Below are 21,576 nucleotides of genomic sequence, written 5' to 3'. Positions count from 1 at the left end.
ACACACACATGTGTGCACACCCACCCCCATGCCCACCCCCACACACGTGCACAGAATTTGGTCTGTATTTCTCCAGAAATGTCCCCAGGGTGAATTATTCCTTACCAAGCTGCAAGCGTGACCCTGCATGAGCCAATTCCTGACCTGGTCTCTAGCCTCATGCTGTGGCTGCTGCCCCTCCCTGCCCCCACCCCAGGCTCCTACTCCCCTGTGCCCCGCCCCTCCCACGGCACCTGCACACAGGCCGTTCCCCGCCTGCGACATGGCCTTGTCGTCCACCATTCTTCGCCTAGTTAGCTCCCTGCCATGTCCCAGCTCACAGCTCAAGGACCTCTTACTTCCTCCGGACGCTATGTTTGTAGTATAAGCTCCTAGAATGCTTCTTATCATAGTTTATGATCATACATTTTTGTGGGTAAGTGGTTAGCTGACGCACGGCCCCATAAACGTCATCTTTTAACATATCTTACCAGATAACAGCATCAAGTAGAGTGGTCCCCAACCTGAGCACTACAGACATGTGGGGCCAGATAATTCTGTGCTGTGGGGCCTGTCCTCTGCGTTGTAGGGTAGTTAGTAGTGCTCCTGGTCTCTCCCCACCAGAAGCCAGTAGCCCTTCATTTGGAACTACCAAAAATGTCTCCAGACAAGGCCAAAGGTCCACTGGTGAGCAGGGCAAAATCACTCCTGGCTGAGAACCACTGACCTAGGACAACTGCTTATAAGAAGTTTGGGATTTCAAAGGCTGGCTTCCTGAGAGCCCCTTTGCTGAAGCCTTGGTCTCTTTCTAGACGAGAACTATGCAACAGGCATATAATGTAAGCCACATATGTAATTGTAATTATCAATGTTCTAGTAGCTGCTTTAAAAGAAAGTAAAAAAAAAAAAAACAGGTGAAATTAAATTTAGTAATATATTTTATTTAACTTAACATATCCAAAATATTGTCATTTCAGCCTGTACTCAATATAATTATAAGATATTTTACATTCTTTTTTTCCACCAAGTCAACAAAATCTAGCGTGTATGTGTCTCAATTTGGACGAGCCACATGTCCAGGGCTCCACAGCCACATCTGGCCAGTAGCTAGTGCATTAGACAGGGCAGGGACATTTAGTTTTCTCAAAGGGCATGCATGGCCTGGCCCACCCCTTTAGGTGGTCACTAGTTGCACTCCTACCCCTCAGCAGAGCCATGCACAGCCCTCTTTTGCCCACCGGGGTCCACAGGTTATCATCCATTTGGAGCACCCCACAGAGGGGTCCCGACTGCCGTGACCACGCTTTGGAGGGCCAGCCCACCCTGCAGTCATCTGTTAGTAGCTAATGAGATGGGTGTGTTGCCTGTGAGTTCACAGGAGGCTGGAGGGTCCCTGTCGCACACACACACCAGGCGAGATGCACTGTTTCCAAGCTCCCCAGGCAGATGTTCCATCCACCTCCAAGCTACCTGTCCTCATACTCATTGCTCAAAAGGGAAGCTCAGCCCTCTGTAAAGACTGGCCACATGAAAAGGCACATTCTGTTTTCTTACAAGACAGACATTCTTATCTAAAATGACAGTGGCCAAGAAGTTGCTGTCCCTAGCGAGATGCTGTCCCTCGTCCAGGGACTTGTCCTGAGTCTCCAGGCCACTCTGCAGGGACACAGTCTGGCTGGGGCACTAGCCCAGTCTCACTAGATCATCCTGCAAGTTTCTCCAAGCTCCCATCTCTGACTTGGCTCTCTGTGCCCTCCGCACCCTCACCTCCAGGCTGTGCAACTTCCGAGGACTTCTCCCCGGGGGAGCGCCTGCCTGCCTCTGGCCTGCCTGAGGAATCGCTTCCTGCAGCCCAGCCCTCGCAGTTCCCGAAGGCTCTAGAGAGCACCCTCCCAGGCCACAGCAATGAGGACTCTCACTTGGACCTGGCTGTCTCCAGAAGCCAGCACATGGCCCTCTCTGGTGAGGGCCGCTTTTGTCTTGGCTGCTGGGGCAAATCATGAGCGTTGAGCACTTCCTTTGTAGCAAAGGAACAAAGTTTTCCCAAAGTTGTCACCTGGTCACTTTGAGCAACTCAGGAACACGGCAAAACACAGAATATGGGGTGAGGGTTGCACGAGGACTAGAGCACTAAAATGGCCCTTGCCCTTTCGTGTCTCAGGTCTGACCCCCACGGACCCAGGAGCCTCACTAGGCACCCATGTCGGTCAGGAGGATGCCTCTGGATTGCCTGCCTCATCTGACCCCTAGGGTGGCAGCCGGGTAAGTGTCTGCACGTGTTAGTCAAGAGACGCACACTGGGCCCAGATCCGCCCCAGGAAGTTGGACTTACCCCTCCTGGCTTGCCTGATCTTTGGGCTCAGCATATTCCAGAAGCCGCCAGGCCAGAGTCCTTGTGCCGATCATGCTGTCATCCACTTCCCTTTTCTCTTCCTCTGGCCCAACTGCCCCTCTAGCCCCGCTCGGGCCCCCATGCTGCTGGCTTTACGGGGCGAGGCTCCCTGGTCTCCCTCTCCTTGCTTCCGACCGCCGGCTTGCCTTGGACTACACAAACCTCAATGCATTATTTATCCATCCCAGAATTAATTCCCATCCACGCGAGCCAGTAAAAGGCTCCGTAGGGCTGCTGATCAATCACTGGGCCAGGGCGGGGCGGCCTGGCTGTCCCTCCGCCCCCGGGCGCGCGCGGCGCTACCCATCCCGGAGCCGCGGGCGCGTGGGGCTCTGCTCCCCGCGGGCGGGCGGGCGGGCAGACGGGCGGGTCCGCGAGGAGGGCGGTGCAGCCCCGGCCCCGCGACGCGGGCGGGTCTGATGGCTCCCGGCTCCTCCGGAGCGGATCCGCCCACTGCGCGGGGAGGGCCAGTCCGGCGCGCCCGCTACAGGCAAAGAGAGGCGGAAATCCACGGCGCCGCCCTCCTGTCCTGCCAAGCGCCCCCCTCCCCCCGGAGAGGGCTCTTGGGGAGAGAGGGGTGACCCCTCCGGGCCAAGGCCCCCTCCAGCGCACGTCCAATGGGACCCGCTTTGCCTGATGTCTCCGGCCAGGGGGGCCCAGGAGGCGGTTTTGGAGCTCACAGCTCAACTGTGAAAGACAGGTGTGTCTTCGAGGAGCTCGCAGCCTGGGCAGCGTTCAGATCCTCCGATCCCCCGGGGATGGGCCCAGCAAGCAGAGGGATGCCCCTTAGGGATGTTTCTGCTGCCTTCATAAGGTGACAGAAATCAGAATGCACGTAAAGCACTTAGATTAGGGCCCCGCACGCAGTAGAGTCTCAAACACTGTTCCCTGAGTAGTGAATCTGCTAATTGTCATGTTTCCATTTAATAGTAACATAACTCTAAAGAATGCATAGTGGGGCTTTTGGGGAGCTCAGCCCCAAGAGGCTAAAAATTGCCGGAGAAATGCAATCACAGTAATAGCCACCGTTCATTAGGTGCCTACTCTCTGTCTGGCATTAAGGCTCGTACTTTATGTTCCATATCTCATTTAATTCTCAAATTCTCCGAGGCAGGTGCTATTGTCATGACTTTTCAGATAAAGAATATAAGGCACAGAAATGTTAAATAACTTGCCCAAAGTCACACAATACTGTCAGGATGGGAATCTGAACCCCGGGGCGGTGTGTCTACAGCTGATGATTTTCTGTGATGCCAGTCTCTCTAAATTCCCAAATTCCAACCACTTCAGGTGAGCAGTTTTTGGCTTGAGAGTCCTCAGCGGACTTGCTGGATGGTGAGGACCAGCCTTGGTGCCCCTGAAATGACCCCACGTGCTGTGTTAGGCATTTGTGCCTAGGGCTGGGTCCTTCTGAGTCGGAGTGTGGTGTGGTCCGCTCAGCTGAAGATGAGGGATGTGAAAGATGACCTCTCTGTTTGGATGGCCATGCTCCCTCCCTGAACCTCACAGCGCCCCCATGTCCACTGATCCCCAAATGAAATATGAACGTGGAATCAACTTTGGCTGCTGGATGTCCAGAAGTTCTGGAGACTAGGGGTCTAGCCCCTGCAGCAATCCATGCTAGAGGACAGGGTCTGGCCTACAGAGAGGAGGGGAGAATTGGAGAGGTCAAGGACTCATCAGGATGTGGGGGTCCAATGGCCAGGTGGCAGGGAGAAAGCAGAGTCCCTGGAGACAGAGCTGTCTTACTCCGCACCCAGTCACTTTTTCTGGCCCCCAGCCACCCCTCAGGAGAGAGGAATCAGTAGTTTGAGATAATATTCAAGGCCTTTCATGGTACAGTTCACGGCTTCATCCATGACTTATCTCTTGCTAATGCTACACACGGCCATGTGCACATGCAGCCCATGTGCCCCCGGGCCTTTGCACCAGTGGTTCCCTCTCCCGGGAGTATCCTTTCCCACAGTTTCAGTTACATAAGCCTGATCATTCTAAGTCCCTGTGAAAGTCTCCTGATTCTACCACCAGAAGGAGCCATTAAGCACTTCCCCAGGGCTCCGAGCTGTGTCTCAGACTGCCCAACACCCCTCCTGCACTCCCAGTCCTCAGCCTCAGGCTGGACTCAGGCCACGAGCCATGTGAGGAATATTGGCTTGAGGGACAGATCCGAGAAACACCACTGAATGACCAAATTGCCCTCCTTTTCCTTTCAGGCCAGGTAGAGGCCGGGTCAGGCTGGGACACAGGCCACCCGGGAGGAGTGGGGAGGATACAGATCTGGAAAACCTCATGTTGACATCAGGGTCACAGGGTGAGGTCCCGTGGCCAGTGACAATGTCTTGAGCAATCCTGAAGCCCTGTGAGTAATGCAGCCTGGACCACGTCCTCCAAGCCAGAGGCAGGAAAATGCCCTGAAGACTTAGTTTGGGTCCACTCACACTTGTTTTGGTTAAGAAACCACCCCCGGGTGCTTTTCCTGTGCAGCTGTTTCCCCCAATGACATTGAGTCGCTGTGCTCCCCCGCCTGCTTTTCCTGGGATCAGTGTTGGAATCGGACAAAACCACGGAGGCTCTGGGCTCAAACCCAGAAGTAAAGCCGGGAAGAGGGCAAGATCTAGTCTGGACTCTGCACCTGAGAGCGATGGAGGATGGGGTTGTGGCGGGTGGGTGGGCAACGGAGCTCTTCCTTTTCCCTGCTCTCAGACCATGTTCTCCAGGACTTCTCTGGAGGAGGGGATCCACAGGGTCCAGCTGGAAGGGATGTTAGCACCCCTTCCTTCCTGAAGTTTACAAAGGAAAGATACAGGCCTCTCACAGAAGTAGAGGCAGAGAGGCGGCCCTCTCTCCAGGGCCCTGCCCCTGCCTGCTCGGCACTCCCCCAGCCCCAGCAGTGGTCCTGGGTCTCCCCCAGTTTCCTGCCTGGCATTTTCCGAGGCTGCTGTGGGCCAGACTTGGCCAGGCGCTGAAGGGTGAGTAGAGAAGTTTGGGAGGGCAGAACTCTCCGAAGGCGGCTGCTGGAACGCACACCTCTCAGTCAGGTGGTCACCCACCAACATCACGGGCCAGCACCAGCATGGCTTCAGGTCAGTGGCTCTCAACCTTGGCTGGATGTTGGGAAGTTTGAAAATTAATTTCTGTGTCCCATTGGCCATTGGGTCCTGTTGAGTCTGGCATGTGCACTGGTCATTGGGAGTTGTAAAAGCTCCTCCCATGATCCAGCATGTGGCCAGGGTTGAGAAGCACTACTTTAGAAGATAATTGCATATCCTTCAGCCTGGGGACACCAGAGGCAGTCTCTGTCTCCTGTCACCCCAAGAGAGTCTTCTTCTCAGACAGGGGCACATTTTGCCAATCAGTCTCCCAGTCAGAAAGCAGAAAGGGGCCCCCCCTCCCAAGTCTCAATGGGAGACTGCTCCATTCCACATGGAACCTCATGTACGGTTGTACAGCCTGTTCACTGTACAACGGTGTCCAGCAGAGGAGGGAGTAAGGCTGGGTTTGGGCTCTGCTGGCAAAGCTGTGTGTTCTAGCACTGTTAGAGGGGATCCGCTGCCAGGAGGGTGAGCCTTTCACTGTTTTTTACCAAGACTTCTTCTAGATAGCAGAAACCTGCTTCCCCATTCCAGAACGTGCAGAGGAGGCAGAGGGAGAAAACACTGCTACCCTGGGTCTGAGATGCCTGCACAGTGGTCACCAGCACCAGTGTCCCCTGACTTCCTGCTTCGACTGCTCTCTGTCCCTGTTGCCAGGAGGCTTTGGCTCCAGCCCTCTCGCGTGTCACGTCTGCCCATCCCAGTGGTGCGCTGGAACAGCTGGCCGGAACAGAAGCCAATGAGAGCTGATTGCTAAGTTTTCAGGAATTTTGCAATTTTAATGCAGGCATCATTGGAGATTAAATTTTATAAACTTACAGTGAAATAAATCAGATAAAAACAAACATATACAAATACATACCCAACACACACCACTTCCTAATTATTTTACTACATTTTAGTATTCTCTACATTCTTACAGTTATTTGCACTATAGTATCTGCGTGATAGTGAGAACACTCTCGTGAGGGCTGATTTTGTATGGCATCTTGACTGGGTCACGGGGTGCCCAGCCAGACATTTGGTCAAGCATTATTCCCGGTGTGTGCCCGTGAAGGTGTTTCTGGATGAAATTGGCATTTGAATCAGTAGACTGAATAAAGCATGTTGCCCTTCCTGATGTGGGTGGGCCGCATCCAATCAGTTGGGGGCCTGAAAAGAACAAAAAGGCTCACCTTCCCATGCATAGAAGGGAACTCATCCTGCCTGACTGCCTTGAGAGGGGACGTTGGTTTTTTTCCTGCCTTTGGAGTAGAACTGAAAATCGGCTCTTCCGCGGTCTTGAGCCTGCTGGCCTTTGAACTAGAACGACACTGAACCTCCTCAGTGTCCAGCTTGCCAACTGTCATCTTGGGACATTTCAGCCTCAATAACATACAGTAGGTATGCATAAATATGTATATATTCTTATGACACTCTTGAGAGCTATGTAGCTCTCTTCCGTTGGTTCTCTTTCTCTCAAGAACCCTAACTCATCTGCTTATTGGGCTGCACTCACACGTCTCTCAGCAGCGCCTTGTTCAGGGATCATGCTGGTACTTTGAAATGGATGGTAGTGGGAGTATTTACATCAAGAAAATTAGCACACGCTACCAATCCAGACTTAAGTGTTTTTTCCTTCCAGAGAGCCAGTCGTGAGGTGTTTGCCAGCCACCTCTGGCCATTCCCTACCCCGTCGACGCTGTGTGCCCCACCACTGTCGACTCCCTGCTGTGGGCAGAGGAGGCTAGCTCTGCACCGGATCTGCTCTCCCCTCCCTCCTGGGCATGGCCCGATGCTCTACATTTCCCAGGCTCCTTGAAGTTCCACGTGACCCTGTCCTGGCCATTGTTTCTGAGCAGACATGATGTGGCTGCTTCTGGGCCTGGCCCACAGGACCCCTCCCTCCAACACTCCTCCAGGCTTGTCTCCCTTTTCTGGGGCCACCTGGAAGGTCCATGCAGGGGGAGCAGAGGCCCTGCAGTCTGAGCCTCTGAGTGACTGAGGGAGGGCAAGCCCCACCGTCAACCTGGAAGCATCTCGGATGTCTATGAGAGGGAGGAGAGCCATTACCTAGTGGGTCCTCTTCATGACTCCAGCTAGCCTTTCCACCACATATACCCTCTGCCTGCCCTGCTTTGCCTCTCAGACTTCAATGCCTCCTTTTGGACCCTGTTTCAGTGTCCCCTCCCTGCTCGGTGGCCATGGTTAGTGTCCAGCACCTTTACTATCTCCCTCATCACCCATGCCTGAGGCCACAGGAACCTTCTAAAAGGCCTCTTGCCAGGGCTGGTGAAGACATGACCCATAATTTTAATATATACAATTTAAATTACCCATAATTATTACCCATAATCAACCCATAATTTAAAAATTAACCCATAATTTAAATATGATAACCCATAATTTAAATATAAACTATAAACAAAACTTAAGAGTATGTTGAATTTGAAGTGTTCTTTCTAGAGTTTTTAATTGCACGATTGTGTGGGATTCATCAAAGGTGAACTTTTCTGCCACTTTGGTGGCCTTGCCTTGCTGGTACTCTGAGCATATCCTTGGTTTTACCTGCGGGCACTTGGGTGCTGTGAGCTGCTCTGTCCCGGAGAGCAGGGCCTCTCTCCCTGCCCACTGTCCCAAGGTCCTGTGGCCTTAGGCTTAATGTCTGTCTCTGCTTTTGGCCCAATGCCTCCTTCAGATGCCTAGCTTGGCTCCTCATTTCAGTCTCATGCACACACCTCGGCGTATGGTACAGCCTCGCATACTAGCCCAGGCCCCCAGAATGGGTCTAGAGCCCTGGACTCCTACTTTTCTGGGTCTTTGGTTCTGGGTCTAGGCTCCTGGCCAGAAAGTCAGAAGGACAAAGATGCAGAATCCTGGATTGGGTATTGCAAAATCACCCAGACACGCCAGGCCAGAGCAAGAGGGTGGAGACCAGAACCTGGAGGCCTTGCTTGGAAAGCCCCTCCTTTATGACTTGTAGCCTCGGGCATGGTTTCTAGAGTTCTGCAGCCCTGGTGTCAGGGCAGAGGTGGCCCAGGGTCCCAAGCAGGTTCAGACACCACAGCCTTCTGCTCCAACCTCCACTGTCGTGCTTGTCACATGTCACCTTCTACTTTGGACAGGCTAATGTCCAAGCAGCTGATGTCGGGGGTGGGGGGCTTGCTGTGTGCGATGGATGAGTGATTGGTTACTGGCTGGGTTCTCTAGGGCAGATGCTGAGACGCGAGTTCTATTGGGAATGAACACCTGTTCAGGAGTGTGGTGGGAGGGGAGTGTTAGAGCACCAAGCGAACCAGACGGCGTCTCTGCCAGCACTCTGGGGAGCTCCAAAGCAGAGGGCCCAATAGGGGATCTGGCTTTGGGTGGAGGTGGTCAGGCCTGTGTGCTGCTGCCTTTCCAGTCACTGGCTGGAGGTCTTCTCAAGAAGAGCATGACCTTGGCCATCATTGCTTGGCATAGTTGTTGGCTGGGGTCCCCCCAAGAACAGCAGGGACTTGGCTTGAAAGCTGAGGCTGACTCTAAAAGAGGTAATAGTCAGTGGCTCAGCCGATTCCTCTCCCTGCAGCTGGGCAGTTAGTCGTTTCTCGAAGGGGGCTCTGAGCGGCTACCACACAGGGGTTCTACGGAACTTAAAGGCCTCATTTTTAAGTCTCTGTAAAGGCTGCGTTCAGACACATACTACTTGCTTAAGAATCTTTATTTGGCCAACTGTCTGAACTCCCCATTTAATTGGGAAGCTTTCAGATAAAGATTTTATTGAGCTGCAAAGTCTCACTGAGGGTTTCTTAGAAGGGAAGCTTCTATTAAAGAGTGTGTGGAGCTGACAGTGGGACAGCCCTGCTGTGAGTATGTGGGGTCCCCCAGGGCACCAGCGGAGGGGCAGGAAGGACCCCAGACCACAGCCCTGACACCCTGGGCCAGGCAGGATCCCTTGCTGAGCTCCTGCTTTTGGCAGAGGCTGAGAGGAAAGAGGGAAATGTGGCCTCACTAGTGGGTTTCTGAGTCCTGGAAATAGAATGTACCGAGGTTCCAAGGAGCTGTCACCCTTCCCCTGAAGCAGCGGCGGGGGACCCAGTGGTGGGGCTACTGCCTGCCCAAGTTCAAATGGCAAAACCTGTCCTCGCTTGGATCCAGCGAGGAAGCAGGTCTGAAATGTTTTCCACTCCCCAAAGAGTCGGATTTTAGAAAGTGATGACTCACCACTTTAGTCAGTTTTGTATTATTGAAAAACAAGTCTGCTCCCTCGTGAAAACACCTGCTAGTTGTGGAATGGCCGGGTTTGGGATAGATGGGAAGAACGGAAATTTCCCAGAAGCCTTCTCTCTCAACTCACACCTCTCCCCAAGGTCAGGATTCCTTCCCTGCACAACCAGCCCTGCCCCTTGCTCCTCTCCTCTGGGCACCCTGGGCTCCCCTCCCCCTGACACATAACGTCCCTCTGCTCTTCTAGACATTTCCCCTCCTTTTGCATCTTTAATCCCTCCCTTGCTCACTGGCTCTTTTCTCCAAGTTGACAAAACCACTCAAGAGTCCCCTGCTCTCAAAATTACACCTTTTCTTTCCTTCATTTGTTATAGTGGAATGGAACTTATTTGGGGGCTGCCCAATATCCAGCCCCTTCCTATCGTGGTGGGGGGGGGATATCTTCCACCATCTCCCTCTTTGGAAACCATAAGGAATGGATCTGCTACGGCCCTGCAGGCAGTCAGATGTGGCCAGGTGACAGAGGCTCAGCCCACCAGACGCCCCTGCCTGGTTTTTAATCTAATCTTGAACATCACAAAAAGTCGGACACACGATTAGAATGGACTTTCCAGCACCGGCAGCAGTGACAATGTCCTGCTGTGACAGTGGTGCCATCCCATATGGGGGAGCTATCAGGCAGGGGTGTCTCGACCATGCCATCCCGCGAGAAAAGAATCCTTATGCTTCTTTCTTTTAGGCCCTCTGGGGCCACCATCATTCTTGTCCATTTTTCAAGCCTAGTTCTTCAGCTCTCAAAAGATTTTGTAAATCTCCAATATACTTCTGATAAATTCCCCTTTCTGGCTTCAGCTGGTTTCGGGTGCCTTCCAGATTTCTAGCTGGGGCCCATATCATGCCTCTCAGCCCCTGTTTCCATATTCCTCTTCTCTCTCACTTCTTGATCCTCCTGAGTCAGCACAGATGGTGCATCTCCCGTGTGTCTGTTCTCTCACAGATGGTATTTCCTTCCTTATTACTCCAATTCTGCCACCAAGCTAATCATCGCACGTCTCAGACTGGAAACCACAGACTCTCCTTCCTAACCATGGCTGCCTGTTGCCATGTTTCCCGGGTGAGGCTCTTGTGGGTTATGACTGACAGTCATCGCAGCTCAACCAGAAGGGGCAGCTGGATGGGGTCTTCCCACTCTGACTGACACTTCTTTCCTTCTGGACTCTTTCCTCCTCATCTGTTCAAAATTCAGCTCCTGTCTGGGTGTGCACCTCTGCCCTTGTTAAGTATCTGGTACACACACCACCTTCCTTTAACCCACAGTGGGGGGACTTATTTAGCCTTTGGTGCTGAAAAAAAAAAATCCTGTCAACCAAGAGTTCGATATCTGATGAAATTATTCTTCCAAAATGAAGTAGCGATTAACACATTCCCAAATAAACAAAACTTGGGACGGCTAATTGCAAGCAGACCCACCCACCAAGAAATGTTAAAGGGAGTCCTTCAGGCTGAAATGAAAGGACACTAGACGGTAACTCAAATCCACGTGAAGAAATAAAGAACAGCAGTAAACTATAGAGGTAAATATTTAAGACAGGATTAATGTATTTTTTTGTAACTTCTCTTTTTTTCTTATCTGATTTAAAAGATAACTGCATCAAACAATAATGGTAAATATATGGTGAGGAATACCCACTGTATAAAGCACACAGTGTATGAAGATGTAACACGTGCATAAGTATGTGTGTGGGGATAGAGAAATCTAAGACAAGGTTTTGTATAGTTGGTATTAATCCAAAGTAGATTGCTATAAATTAAGATGTAATCCCCAAGGCAACTGCTAAGAAAATAATCCAAAAATAGGTAGTAAAAGAAGGAACAACAAGGGAATTATGAGTATGTCAGAAAATATCTACTTAACACAAAAGAAGTTAGTAATTAAAGATCTGAGGAACAAAAAATGATATGTGACACAGAAAAAAGTAGCAAAGTAGCAAAAGCAAATCCTTCCTTATCAGTAATTACATTAAATATAAATGGGTTAAGCTCTCCAATTAAAAGGCTGAAGTGGAAGAATGGATTAAAAAGATACCAACAATATGCTGTCTAAAAAGACTTACAGTAGCCCCCTTTATCCATGGGGGAGAGGCTCCAAGACCCCGTGGATGCCTGAACCACAGATAGTACCAAACCCTATACATATTATGTTTTTTCCTATACCTGTATACCTCTGATAAAATTTAACTTTTAAATTAGGCACAGTAGGAGAGTACCAACACTTCATAAACAAAGAGAACAATTATAACAATATACTGTAATGAAAAATGTGGTCTCTCTCAAAATATCTTATTATACTGTATTTACCTTTCTTCTTGTGATGATGTGATAAAATACCCACGTAATGAGATGAAATGAGGTGAATGACATAGGCAATGTGAATAGGGTTAGGCTAGTATTGTCTTTCTGATGACACATCAGAAGGAGGATTATCTACTTCTAGCCCATGTTCGACCACAGGTAACTGACACTGGGGAAGTTGAAACCACAGGTAAGGAGGGACTACTGTACTTTAGATTCAAAGACACAAATAGGTTGAAAGTAAAAGGATTGAAAAAGATATCCCACACCAACAGTAACCAAAGGAGAGCTGGAGTGGGGTACTAAATTCAGACAAGATATAGTTTAAGACAACAATTACTATAAGGGAGAAAGAAGGACTATAAGTGTTAATAAAAGAGTCAATATATCAAGAATATGTAACAATTATAAACATATATTCACCTAACAATAAAGCACCAAAGTTCATGAGGCAAAAACAGACTCAAGAGAGTAATAGTGCAACAATAGTAATTGGAAACTTTAATACCCCACTTGTAATAATGGATAGAACATCAATGAGGAAATAGAGGACTTGAAGAACACTGCAAACCACCTAGACCTAACAGATATTTATAGGACACTTTGCCCAAGAACAGCAGAATACATATTTTTCTCAAATGCACATGGAACACATTCTAGAACAGACCAAATGCTAGACCACATAACAAGTTTCAATAGATTTAAAAGGATATCTGCTCTCACCACTTCTAGTCCACATTGTACTGGAGGTTCTAGCCAGGCAGTTAGGGAAGAAAAAGAAATAAAAGTATCCAGATTAGGAAAGAAGTAAAACTATCTCTGTTCACAGATGACATGACCTCGTACATTGAAATTTTTAATGAATCTGCTCAAAAACTATTAGCATTAGTAGATGAGACCAGCAAGACTGAAGGTTAACAAGATCAATATACAAAAATCAATTGTATTTTTACATACTTGCTGTGAACAATCTAAGAATGAAGTCAGAAAAGAAAATTATTCCATTCATGATAGCATTAAATAGAATAAAATATACAGGGATAAATTTAATAAGACAAATGCAAAACTTATTCTCAGAAAACTAGAAAACACTGTTGAAAGGAATTTAGCTGAAAACATCTAAATAAATGGAAAAACATCCTATGTTCAATGACTGGAAGACTTAACATTAAGACGGCAACACCCCCCAAGTGATCTACGGATTTAACACAATCCCAGATGACTTCTTTGTAGAGATTGACAAGCTGATTCTAAAGCTTATATGGAATTGCAAGGCACACAGAATAGCCCAAACATGTGTCCGACATCAAGCCCCAGTGCAGTGGTGATTTTGGCCACAGCACAGGGAGATGCGTTTGTCATGGTTGCTGACTTCGATGTGAAAGTTGGTCCTAAATGTCTTTGTCTACAGGCAAAAGGGTGGCTCCCTACTCTGTATCCTACCCACTTTGTTCCTTACCTCTGCGAGGGAAGCAACACTCCTTTTCTCCACCCACAGCCTCCGACTCATCCATCTTCCCACCCAAGAGGTAGGCTCATCCTACAGGATGGCTTCCAAGGGGGACAAGGTGGCTCTTTGGGAGCACTGGAGGCTGAGAATTGAGCAGGAGGATTGGAATGATCTAGGCCAGGGATGACTAAGGCTCCAACTAAAGTAAACTGGAAATGGTTGCAGTGGCCAGCTGAAAACAGCTCTCACAGTGGGGAGCCAAGAGGATGAAGAACAAGAGACCAGAGTCTGACTCCTGGCTCCACCACCCTTGATCTGAGTTACTTGGAGCAAGTCCCTTAACTTCTCTGTGCCTGTTCCTTCACCCATCAAACGGAGACGATCATTTCTTTTCTGCCCATCCCAAATGGGCCATACTAAGGTAGGAAGGCTGTGTATGTGGAAGCTCTTTGCAAACTGCCGAACACTATATAAGGACATGTACGAGAGTGTGTATAAGCCTACAACTCTGTGGCCCACGATGAGCAAGAACCAGCTGTGCGCTGACAACCCAGTAAACTCTGAGAAGAACCACTCCTGGTTCATCCTTCCCCAAGATTTTGGCCCCGAGAGCTGGATTCGTATCCCACAATATGACATATGCTCAGTAACAGCCACCATGATATCTCTGCTCTTACCGATGAAGGTAACACACTTATTTGCACTGCACGTTAAAAGTGTTTGCTCACTAGCTTGCGGTTTGCTCTGACGTCTTTGGCATGTGAGTCTTGTGTTTTGGTCAATAATTTCAAGCCTTCCCAAACGTGGCTTCTCTGTTTACAGCTCTGCGTAACTCAGCAGGCAGTCTCTTGATGTAAATACAACAGGGAGCGGAGGGGGGAGGTGACTTCAGAGGAAGTGAGCTGGTGGGGACACTCACTGTGCCCGCTTACGGCGTGCCACCGCTCTAGTTTGGCACACACCACATACCAACGCCGAGCGCTCGCTGCCCCGTCAGCCCTCTGCACACCCAATGCTCTGATGAGCTTCTATCATCTGATTAGCTTTTTCCGTTCTTGGTTTCTGTTTGCCAGGTTATGGGAGGCAGTGCGATATCACGGACAGAGCCTGGGCTTTGGGATCAAAATCTGGCCCCACCATGCACTGGCTGAATGGATTGAACAAGCCCCTTCATCTCTCGGTAGCTTAGTCACCTCAGCTGCAAAATGGGGGTGGCGACTGCCACCTCCCCGGCCAGGGTGGTGATGGAGATGAAGTGAGACCAGGGTTTAAAGCAGGGAGCATATGCTTGGAACACATTTGACCCTCCGTAACACGTAGGTATGTGGCTTCCTTTATGTCGGTTATGAAACAGGTAACCTGACAAGCAGGGCTGCTGCTTTTAAGAGCCTATAATCTTGTGAAAGGGGGAGGCAGATACGAAACTGCTAACCCTCACACATGCACTCACATGTGCACACACTCACATGCACACACACACGTGCACACACACGCACGCACCCTCACAGTCTTACATACACACCATCACACTCACATGCATACACACATTCTGTCCCAGGCACATGATCATGCTCCGGTTCAGACACAGTCGCACACTTCCCTTTGAACTCGGCTTCACCACCCACGCATGCGTGTGTACATACAGCCTGACACGTACCCACAGGCTCACCCTCACACAGGTGTGCTCACCGTCATGAAGTCACATGTTGTGACGGCCCTGGAAAACACTCTAGCCCTGCTGTCCATGAGCCCCACTCCTCTGTCACCATCTGCTGCTGCCCAGTGTGGGGATCTGTGCTGACTTGGGGGGTGGGCTCCCCATCACCAGACGGTGGCATGGCTCCCTGGCCTTCCTCATGCTCAGGGCTTATTCTCAGAAAATATTGACTTTAGGGGCGCCTGGGTGGCACAGCGGTTAAGCGTCTGCCTTCGGCTCAGGGCGTGATCCTGGCATTATGGGATCGAGCCCCACATCAGGCTCCTCTGCCCTGAGCCTGCTTCTTCCTCTCCCACTCCCCCTGCTTGTGTTCCCTCTCTCACTGGCTGTCTCTATCTCTGTCAAATAAATAAATAAAATCTTTTAAAAAAATGTTTAAAAAAAAGAAAGAAAATATTGACTTTGGTCGATAGCCTATCAGCCCCCTTTCTATGAGCAAAAGCCTCTGGTCCAGAGGTAACTACGTGCAAAATGTGCTTCTGTGGGCTCCATCAGGGACCAGCAGCCTGCTGACCCAGCCTGGCCACATCCGGGTACTTCCCGGTTCTGTCTGGTCCTCCTACTGTGAGCTCTGCCTCCCCCTCCTGCCTTCAACCAGCCTTCAACCAGCCTTCCATGAACCATCCTGGCCATCTCTGAGCTAAGGGGCCTTAGGAATGCCTGCTGCTCTCTATTGCCCCCAACTGGTCACCCCGCGCTGGCCAAAGCAGCCTGGCATCTCCATCTGTGTAGCAACGTGAAGGAAGACTGCATGGTCACAGTTGTGATCTAGTTCTGTGAGTATGTCTTAACTTTCCTAGGGGTTCTTCCAGAAACCAAATCATCCCTTGCACAGCTTTGCATCTCCAGGGACCTTAATAACTATTCACTGAATGAATGACTCAACCATCTAAGGACAAATTTGCCATGGTGCCTTGGTGGAAGGTTGAGATAGGCTGTAGAAAGAGGGTGTATCACTTCTGCCCCAAACACACTAAAATGGACTAAACAACAGAGGAGAGCCCAGCAGGCCCCTTGTTGTTCAGGTCAGGGGACACCTCTATCCCTTCAGAACCCCTTGGAGGTGACCTTACTGCCAAACAAATCTGGACTCATCACCAAGTTACTGGTTCAGAGAAGACCAGGTCCAATCTCCGGGGGTGGGCGGGGGGTGGCTGAGCTGATATAGATACTGCCACACAAGAATGTTTTGGGCACATCCTGAAAAGAGGAACCTGGCACGGAGGATCACTGTGACTCATTTGCTCTTCCATTTCTCAAGAGGAAGTCAAATCAATCACAAAATACCACTTCCTGAAATGACGAGTGGTTAGAGTGTTTTCTTCTCCTTGTGAAATACAATTCCCTAATATTGGGGTAGGCGTGTGTATTTCTCAGTTGCTCTTCTTGAATCAGTCTCTGTAGTCACAGCTGACTTCCAATGCCAGGTTGGCCACTGACGAGAGGTTGGACCCTGGACAGATCAATTCATCTTTCTGTGCCTTTGTTTCCTCTTTTTTAAAATGGGGACATGACACCATGTGTGGCCAGCACTGTTGAGAGGATTAAATAAGAGGACTTATGTACATCTCTTTGGACAACCCAGGAAAATACAGATGTTAAGCACTTGGTCTCTGGACTTTAGAACCTATCCCAATGTTCTGAGTCTCATGCAGCCCAGATCTTTTCCCTCTTCTGGAAAACACAGGAATGGGACTGGATAACTTTGATGGCATCTTCCAGATCTGAGAGAACATGACTGGGTCAACAGAAAGGTGGCCATTTTGAGTCAACCCCGAGAAAGATAAGTTCTCATGTCACTGAGAGAGAAGCATGTTGAGCAGTGTGTCCAGGGTGAAAGGATTCTACCACATTCAAACTCTAATGAGAGGCCCTGTTCCTAATAACAGTTGTCGCTTCCCCCCAAAATAAGGTTGATTCTCAGGTGACCACACCTAAGCCATTGTGCTGAGTGAAGAGTAGGTAAAATATCTACACAAAACACAGGATGTCTTGTGACCATTACGCTCTTCTGGGATCTGGTCACCAGAGGTCTTTCACAAGGAGTCAGTCAAGGGAGGCCTGGGGAGTCAAGGAGATCACTTTGACTTTATGTCCCATGAGACCTGAGTTCACATCCTTCACCTGCCTGTGGGTAGCTCCAAGAACTTGGGCCAGTGGCTTGTGTTCTCTGAGCTTCAGCTCCCTCATATGTGAAACAGGGATACCGGCGCTGTGGGGAAGTTAGAGGTCAGAGAGGAAGTCTCATGAATGAGCTCCTCTCCCATGACTCATACCTTCACAGCAGGGATGAATATGTTATGATCGAATTGCATTTATGAGCACACACTGTGGAACAGGGGACTCTTGTAAGTACTTTAGCTCAAAGCACTCTGAGTTAGCTGCCATCGTGACCTCCGGTGGAGCTGAGGGCTGCCGTGGCCTAACGGAGGTCATGCAGGGAGTCAGGGTGTGGCTGGGATTTAAGTCCAGATCCATCTGCCTCTAGGATTTATATCTGAATCATAATGTGACACAGCCACCAGGGCATGTGGCAATGCATTAAAGGATTTCAAAAAACATGCACTTGATATTTGCAATATGCCCAAGTTAAGGGTCATTCCTTCCAGAGCTATTATTTTGCATTTCCACCCTGAAGTGATTTCCTAACTCTCCTTCAGCTTAAAGATGGCTGAGTCTAGCAGGAATTAGACCAGATGGTGCTTACATTGCCCTTTCTTGCAAAGGAGGGGCTCGCCCCAGCATACACACTCATGCACCTGCTTGCTGGGCCTTTCTTCTGGCCCAGGCTTGGCTCAGGCTGGTGCCTCAGCCTCAAGGCCCCCAGGAAGTAGGCTCTGCTCCATACCTATCCACACTCAGCCACCCCAGGGTCCTAGCAAAGGAGCGGGTATAGACACGCACAACATGTCACCTAGAACAGAAAGTGCTTCTCAAACGCTTAGCTCACCTCCAGGAAATCTAGCCCCAGGAGAGAATCAGGAAAACAAACATCCAATTCTTAAAAGCAGCCATGTCCCTCCTGTGGTAGAATAGTTGCAAAAATCTCCCAAATCCCTCAGCCCTTTCTGCATCCACAAAAGACACGTGGCCCCATCACCCTAGTGTTTGCCCTAGCAGACAGCCAGCAACCATCACAAAATGAGGGAGGCCATCCCTACCAGCATCCTCACCATGGACACACCAGCAGAGCACAGAAGACTGCATGAGCCCAGGAGAGCTTGACCCACCAGCGAGAATAATTGCTTATTCTTTGAAGCCGCTGAGTTTTATAGCTTGTTATACTGCGATAGCTAACCTCACCCACCCCAGTTGCACCCGGTTATAACCTGAACTCCCCCAGCCACACCTCCTTGGTTCTGAATTTCTCATGCCCTGATTCCAGCCAGGAGACCCGACAGGGGGTTGGTGAGAAACAGGCTAGGTTTGAATCCTAATTACCCGCCCCCCAGCCCAAGTCTTAGCCCCTCAGATCCTCCTTGGGACTAATGCTATCCAGCCCTCGGGGCCATCGTGAAAACCCAAGAGAACATAGATGAAGCTTAACACTGGGTAGGTTTTCAATAAATGGTAGCTTCTGGGAAGTGCTACATTGACATTTGTTAAGTTTTTGTCTTCAAAATTGAAGCCCTGTTTCAAACCCATGGCAACACCGTTGGGGTTTCAGGGAAGGTGGAAGATATTCGATCCCTTCCTCTCCTTGTGTATTTGTGAAAAATCCGTGCTACACAAAGTCCAGTGCCGAGCACAATGGAAGGATCCAACTTGGGAGAATGCAGTCCTCATCTCTAGGATGGACACTCGCATGGAGGACATGTATAATGGGAAATTTATATTTGGTCTTTGTCCCTGGTTCCTGGCACAAAACTCTAAAAACTCTTGGAATTTCCTGAGCAATGGGAACGTCTTGGTTATTCATATCAACCCCTTTGAACCACACCTGTGTCTATGCTACTGTGGTGACTCCTGACAGGCTCCCAGATACCTTCAAGGTGGGGGCTGACCTCCAGAAAGACCAAGACATGATTGGCCGGCTGGAGCTCCCAGCCCCACCTCTCACTCCTACCCCTGCCTCTGGGGAGGGGGCTGGGACTCAAAGTTGATTTCAATCACTAACAGCCAATGATTTGATCAATCTTGCCTATGTCACAAGACCTCCACAAAACCCCCCGAATGACAGAGTTCACAGAGCTTCCGGCATGGAGGTGTTGGGATGGTGGCATGCCCGGGGAGGTACGGGGTGCTACCTTCACCCCATACCTCAATTATGCATCTCTTCCCATTTGGCTGTCCCCGAGTTTGTACCCCTTAACATAAATCAGTAACAGCGAAGCGTTTTCGTGAGTTCTGTGAGCCATTTGAGCAATTATCAAAACTGAGAAGGGGGTCACATGAATCCCTAAATTTGTAGCCGAGTTGGACAGAGGTGTCCGGGCAACCCATTTGCAACTAGGGTCTGAAGTGGGGGCAGTTTTGTGGGACCGGGCCCTTAACCTGCGGGGTCGGTGCTCATTCTGAATGGCTAATGCCAGAATTAAGTTGAATTGAATTGTTGGAGACTCAGTTGGTGTCAGAATCAGAGAGAGTAAGCCAAATATCCAAGGCTATCATCTTCCCTCTAGATGTGAACGCTCAAGGCCATGGCCTGTCACACTCCCTCCTGGGACTATGCCCATGGCAGGTTTTGGGAGAGAGCAAAGGACCAGGGACTGTGCAGGGGCTCTGGTCTCTCCCCGGGCAGGGCCATGGGGAACAGCTTGGGCCTGTGTCCATGGCAACTTTCTCCTCTTTCCAAATTTGCAATTTTGAATATCAGTCTCTGCCAATATCCCAGGGGATTCACAGGAGACTCCCAAACCTATAATTTGGGGCACACACTGTAAGAACCCTTGTGTGGGGCTGGGCATTTGGGCCCTGCTGCCAGTGTGCCTAGCGGAAGAGACGCAGGGGGCTTCGTTCAGGCCCTGCTCTGCGGTCTGGGCCTGGGGCTGGCTCAGCCTGGAAGAAGGACACCTCTGTTATTGGCAGAAAGGTACTGTCTAGCCTCAGGCCCTGGCCCAGTACAGTGAGATGCTTGGAGAATCAGTCCCAAGGCGAAGGGTTGAACACAGTACTCCGAATTCAAAGAAAGGGGCAATAGCCAGAGGTGACAGCAGGGGACTGACATCAGGCCTATTTCTCTTGCTCGCAGCGGGCACGTGAATCCAGCCTGCCCTCTGTTCAGGACGGCCCGCCTTCACCGCCGTGCTCTCACGCAGTCTCAGAGCCAGGCCGGTCAGTAAGGAGCATACTGTGCCCCTGTGGGAGCACCTCCCCCGTACAGATTGGTGTAATCCTATGTTAGCGGTTATCATTTGCTGAGCACATACCATGCGCCAAGCCCTGATATCATGGTTCACACACCCTCCAAAGATGTCTTGTTCATTCCTGTTTTAAGAGGAAAGTAAGGCCCAGAGGTCGTAAGTGACATATGCCAGGTCACCCGCGAGCAGGCGCTAAGCTGGCATCTCAACCCCAGCCTGCCAGGGGGTCTGACACCAGGTGGCTCCGTCTGTTTCTACAGTGAGGATGGGGCACAGGTGTCCACCAGATGGTACGTGTGTGATGGAGCTGACTGCGTGTTCTGTGGGCTCTACCCGCCCAGCCCTGGAGCCCCCAAACCACTGATAGGCCCAGAAATCTGCTTTCAAGGCATTTGATTCTCCTTGGTGACCTCTGTAGCAAATTTAAAGGATAAAGACTTTTGAAAATCATCAAGTCATGGACTCAGTAATATTTGTTTAGGCATATTCATAACCAACAGGATTTCATCATAAAATGGGCCTAACCCCCTCCTCATTCTCCATGCGGCTCCCTGGAGCTCTTTCTTTGCTACAGGTAAGATGTGGGGGCAACAGTCATGTATCCTGCTGGGGAGGGTCAGAACTTGCCTTGCCAGCCATCAACCCAGGGAGTCTGAGTGGAGAGAGGAACGCCACTGTTCACAGGCAGCCCAGGCCCAAGGACGGGACTCGGGGAGGAAGGCAGCACTCAGCCCTGACCCAGCAGTTCAGCCCCTGGGGCCGTATTCTGCAGATGCATTATCTTGCAGACAAAAGTGCCTTCACAGCCTGGCTTATAACCATGAAGATCTAGAGATGGCCCGTGAGATGGCCCGTCGTGGGCTCTGCTGTGTAACCCGGATGCCCCGAGCACTGACATACAGCCCCCCATGCCTCTCCCTCCACTGTAGATGTCCTCACCTAAGGTGCACTCCCTTCCTGGGGGCAGCCGCCACCGATGGTTGGTCACTGTGGGGGTATAAAGGCCTGGTCCTCTCGCCCCAACTCAGCACAGCCCTGAGCGCCCACCCCAGCCTCAGGTGAGGCTCTGTTGTGCCTCCATCATAGTCTAGCATCTCCCTCTGCTC

General features: G+C 50.3%; 1 protein-coding gene across 5 annotated transcripts in view; it reads right to left on the bottom strand.

The window, feature by feature from the left end:
• The window catches only part of ARHGAP22 (Rho GTPase activating protein 22), a 169,333-nt gene that overhangs the window by 134,904 nt on the left and 12,853 nt on the right, over positions 1–21,576 (bottom strand). The window contains exon 1 of one of the 5 annotated variants that reach the window (XM_008696158.2): positions 2,312–2,687. The exons of the other annotated variants lie outside the window; for them this stretch is intronic. Within the exon in view, the coding sequence (XP_008694380.2) occupies positions 2,312–2,345 (34 nt within the window). The 5' untranslated portion in view covers positions 2,346–2,687. Of the gene's footprint in view, positions 1–2,311; positions 2,688–21,576 lie in introns of those variants that run through there. 5 annotated transcript variants of the gene reach the window in all.

This window comes from Ursus maritimus, unplaced genomic scaffold (assembly GCF_017311325.1).
Source record: "Ursus maritimus isolate PB19 unplaced genomic scaffold, ASM1731132v1 scaffold_7, whole genome shotgun sequence".
NCBI lineage: Eukaryota > Metazoa > Chordata > Mammalia > Carnivora > Ursidae > Ursus > Ursus maritimus.
Note: the sequence above shows the minus strand (reverse complement) of the source record. Positions and strands in the feature narration are given on the sequence as shown.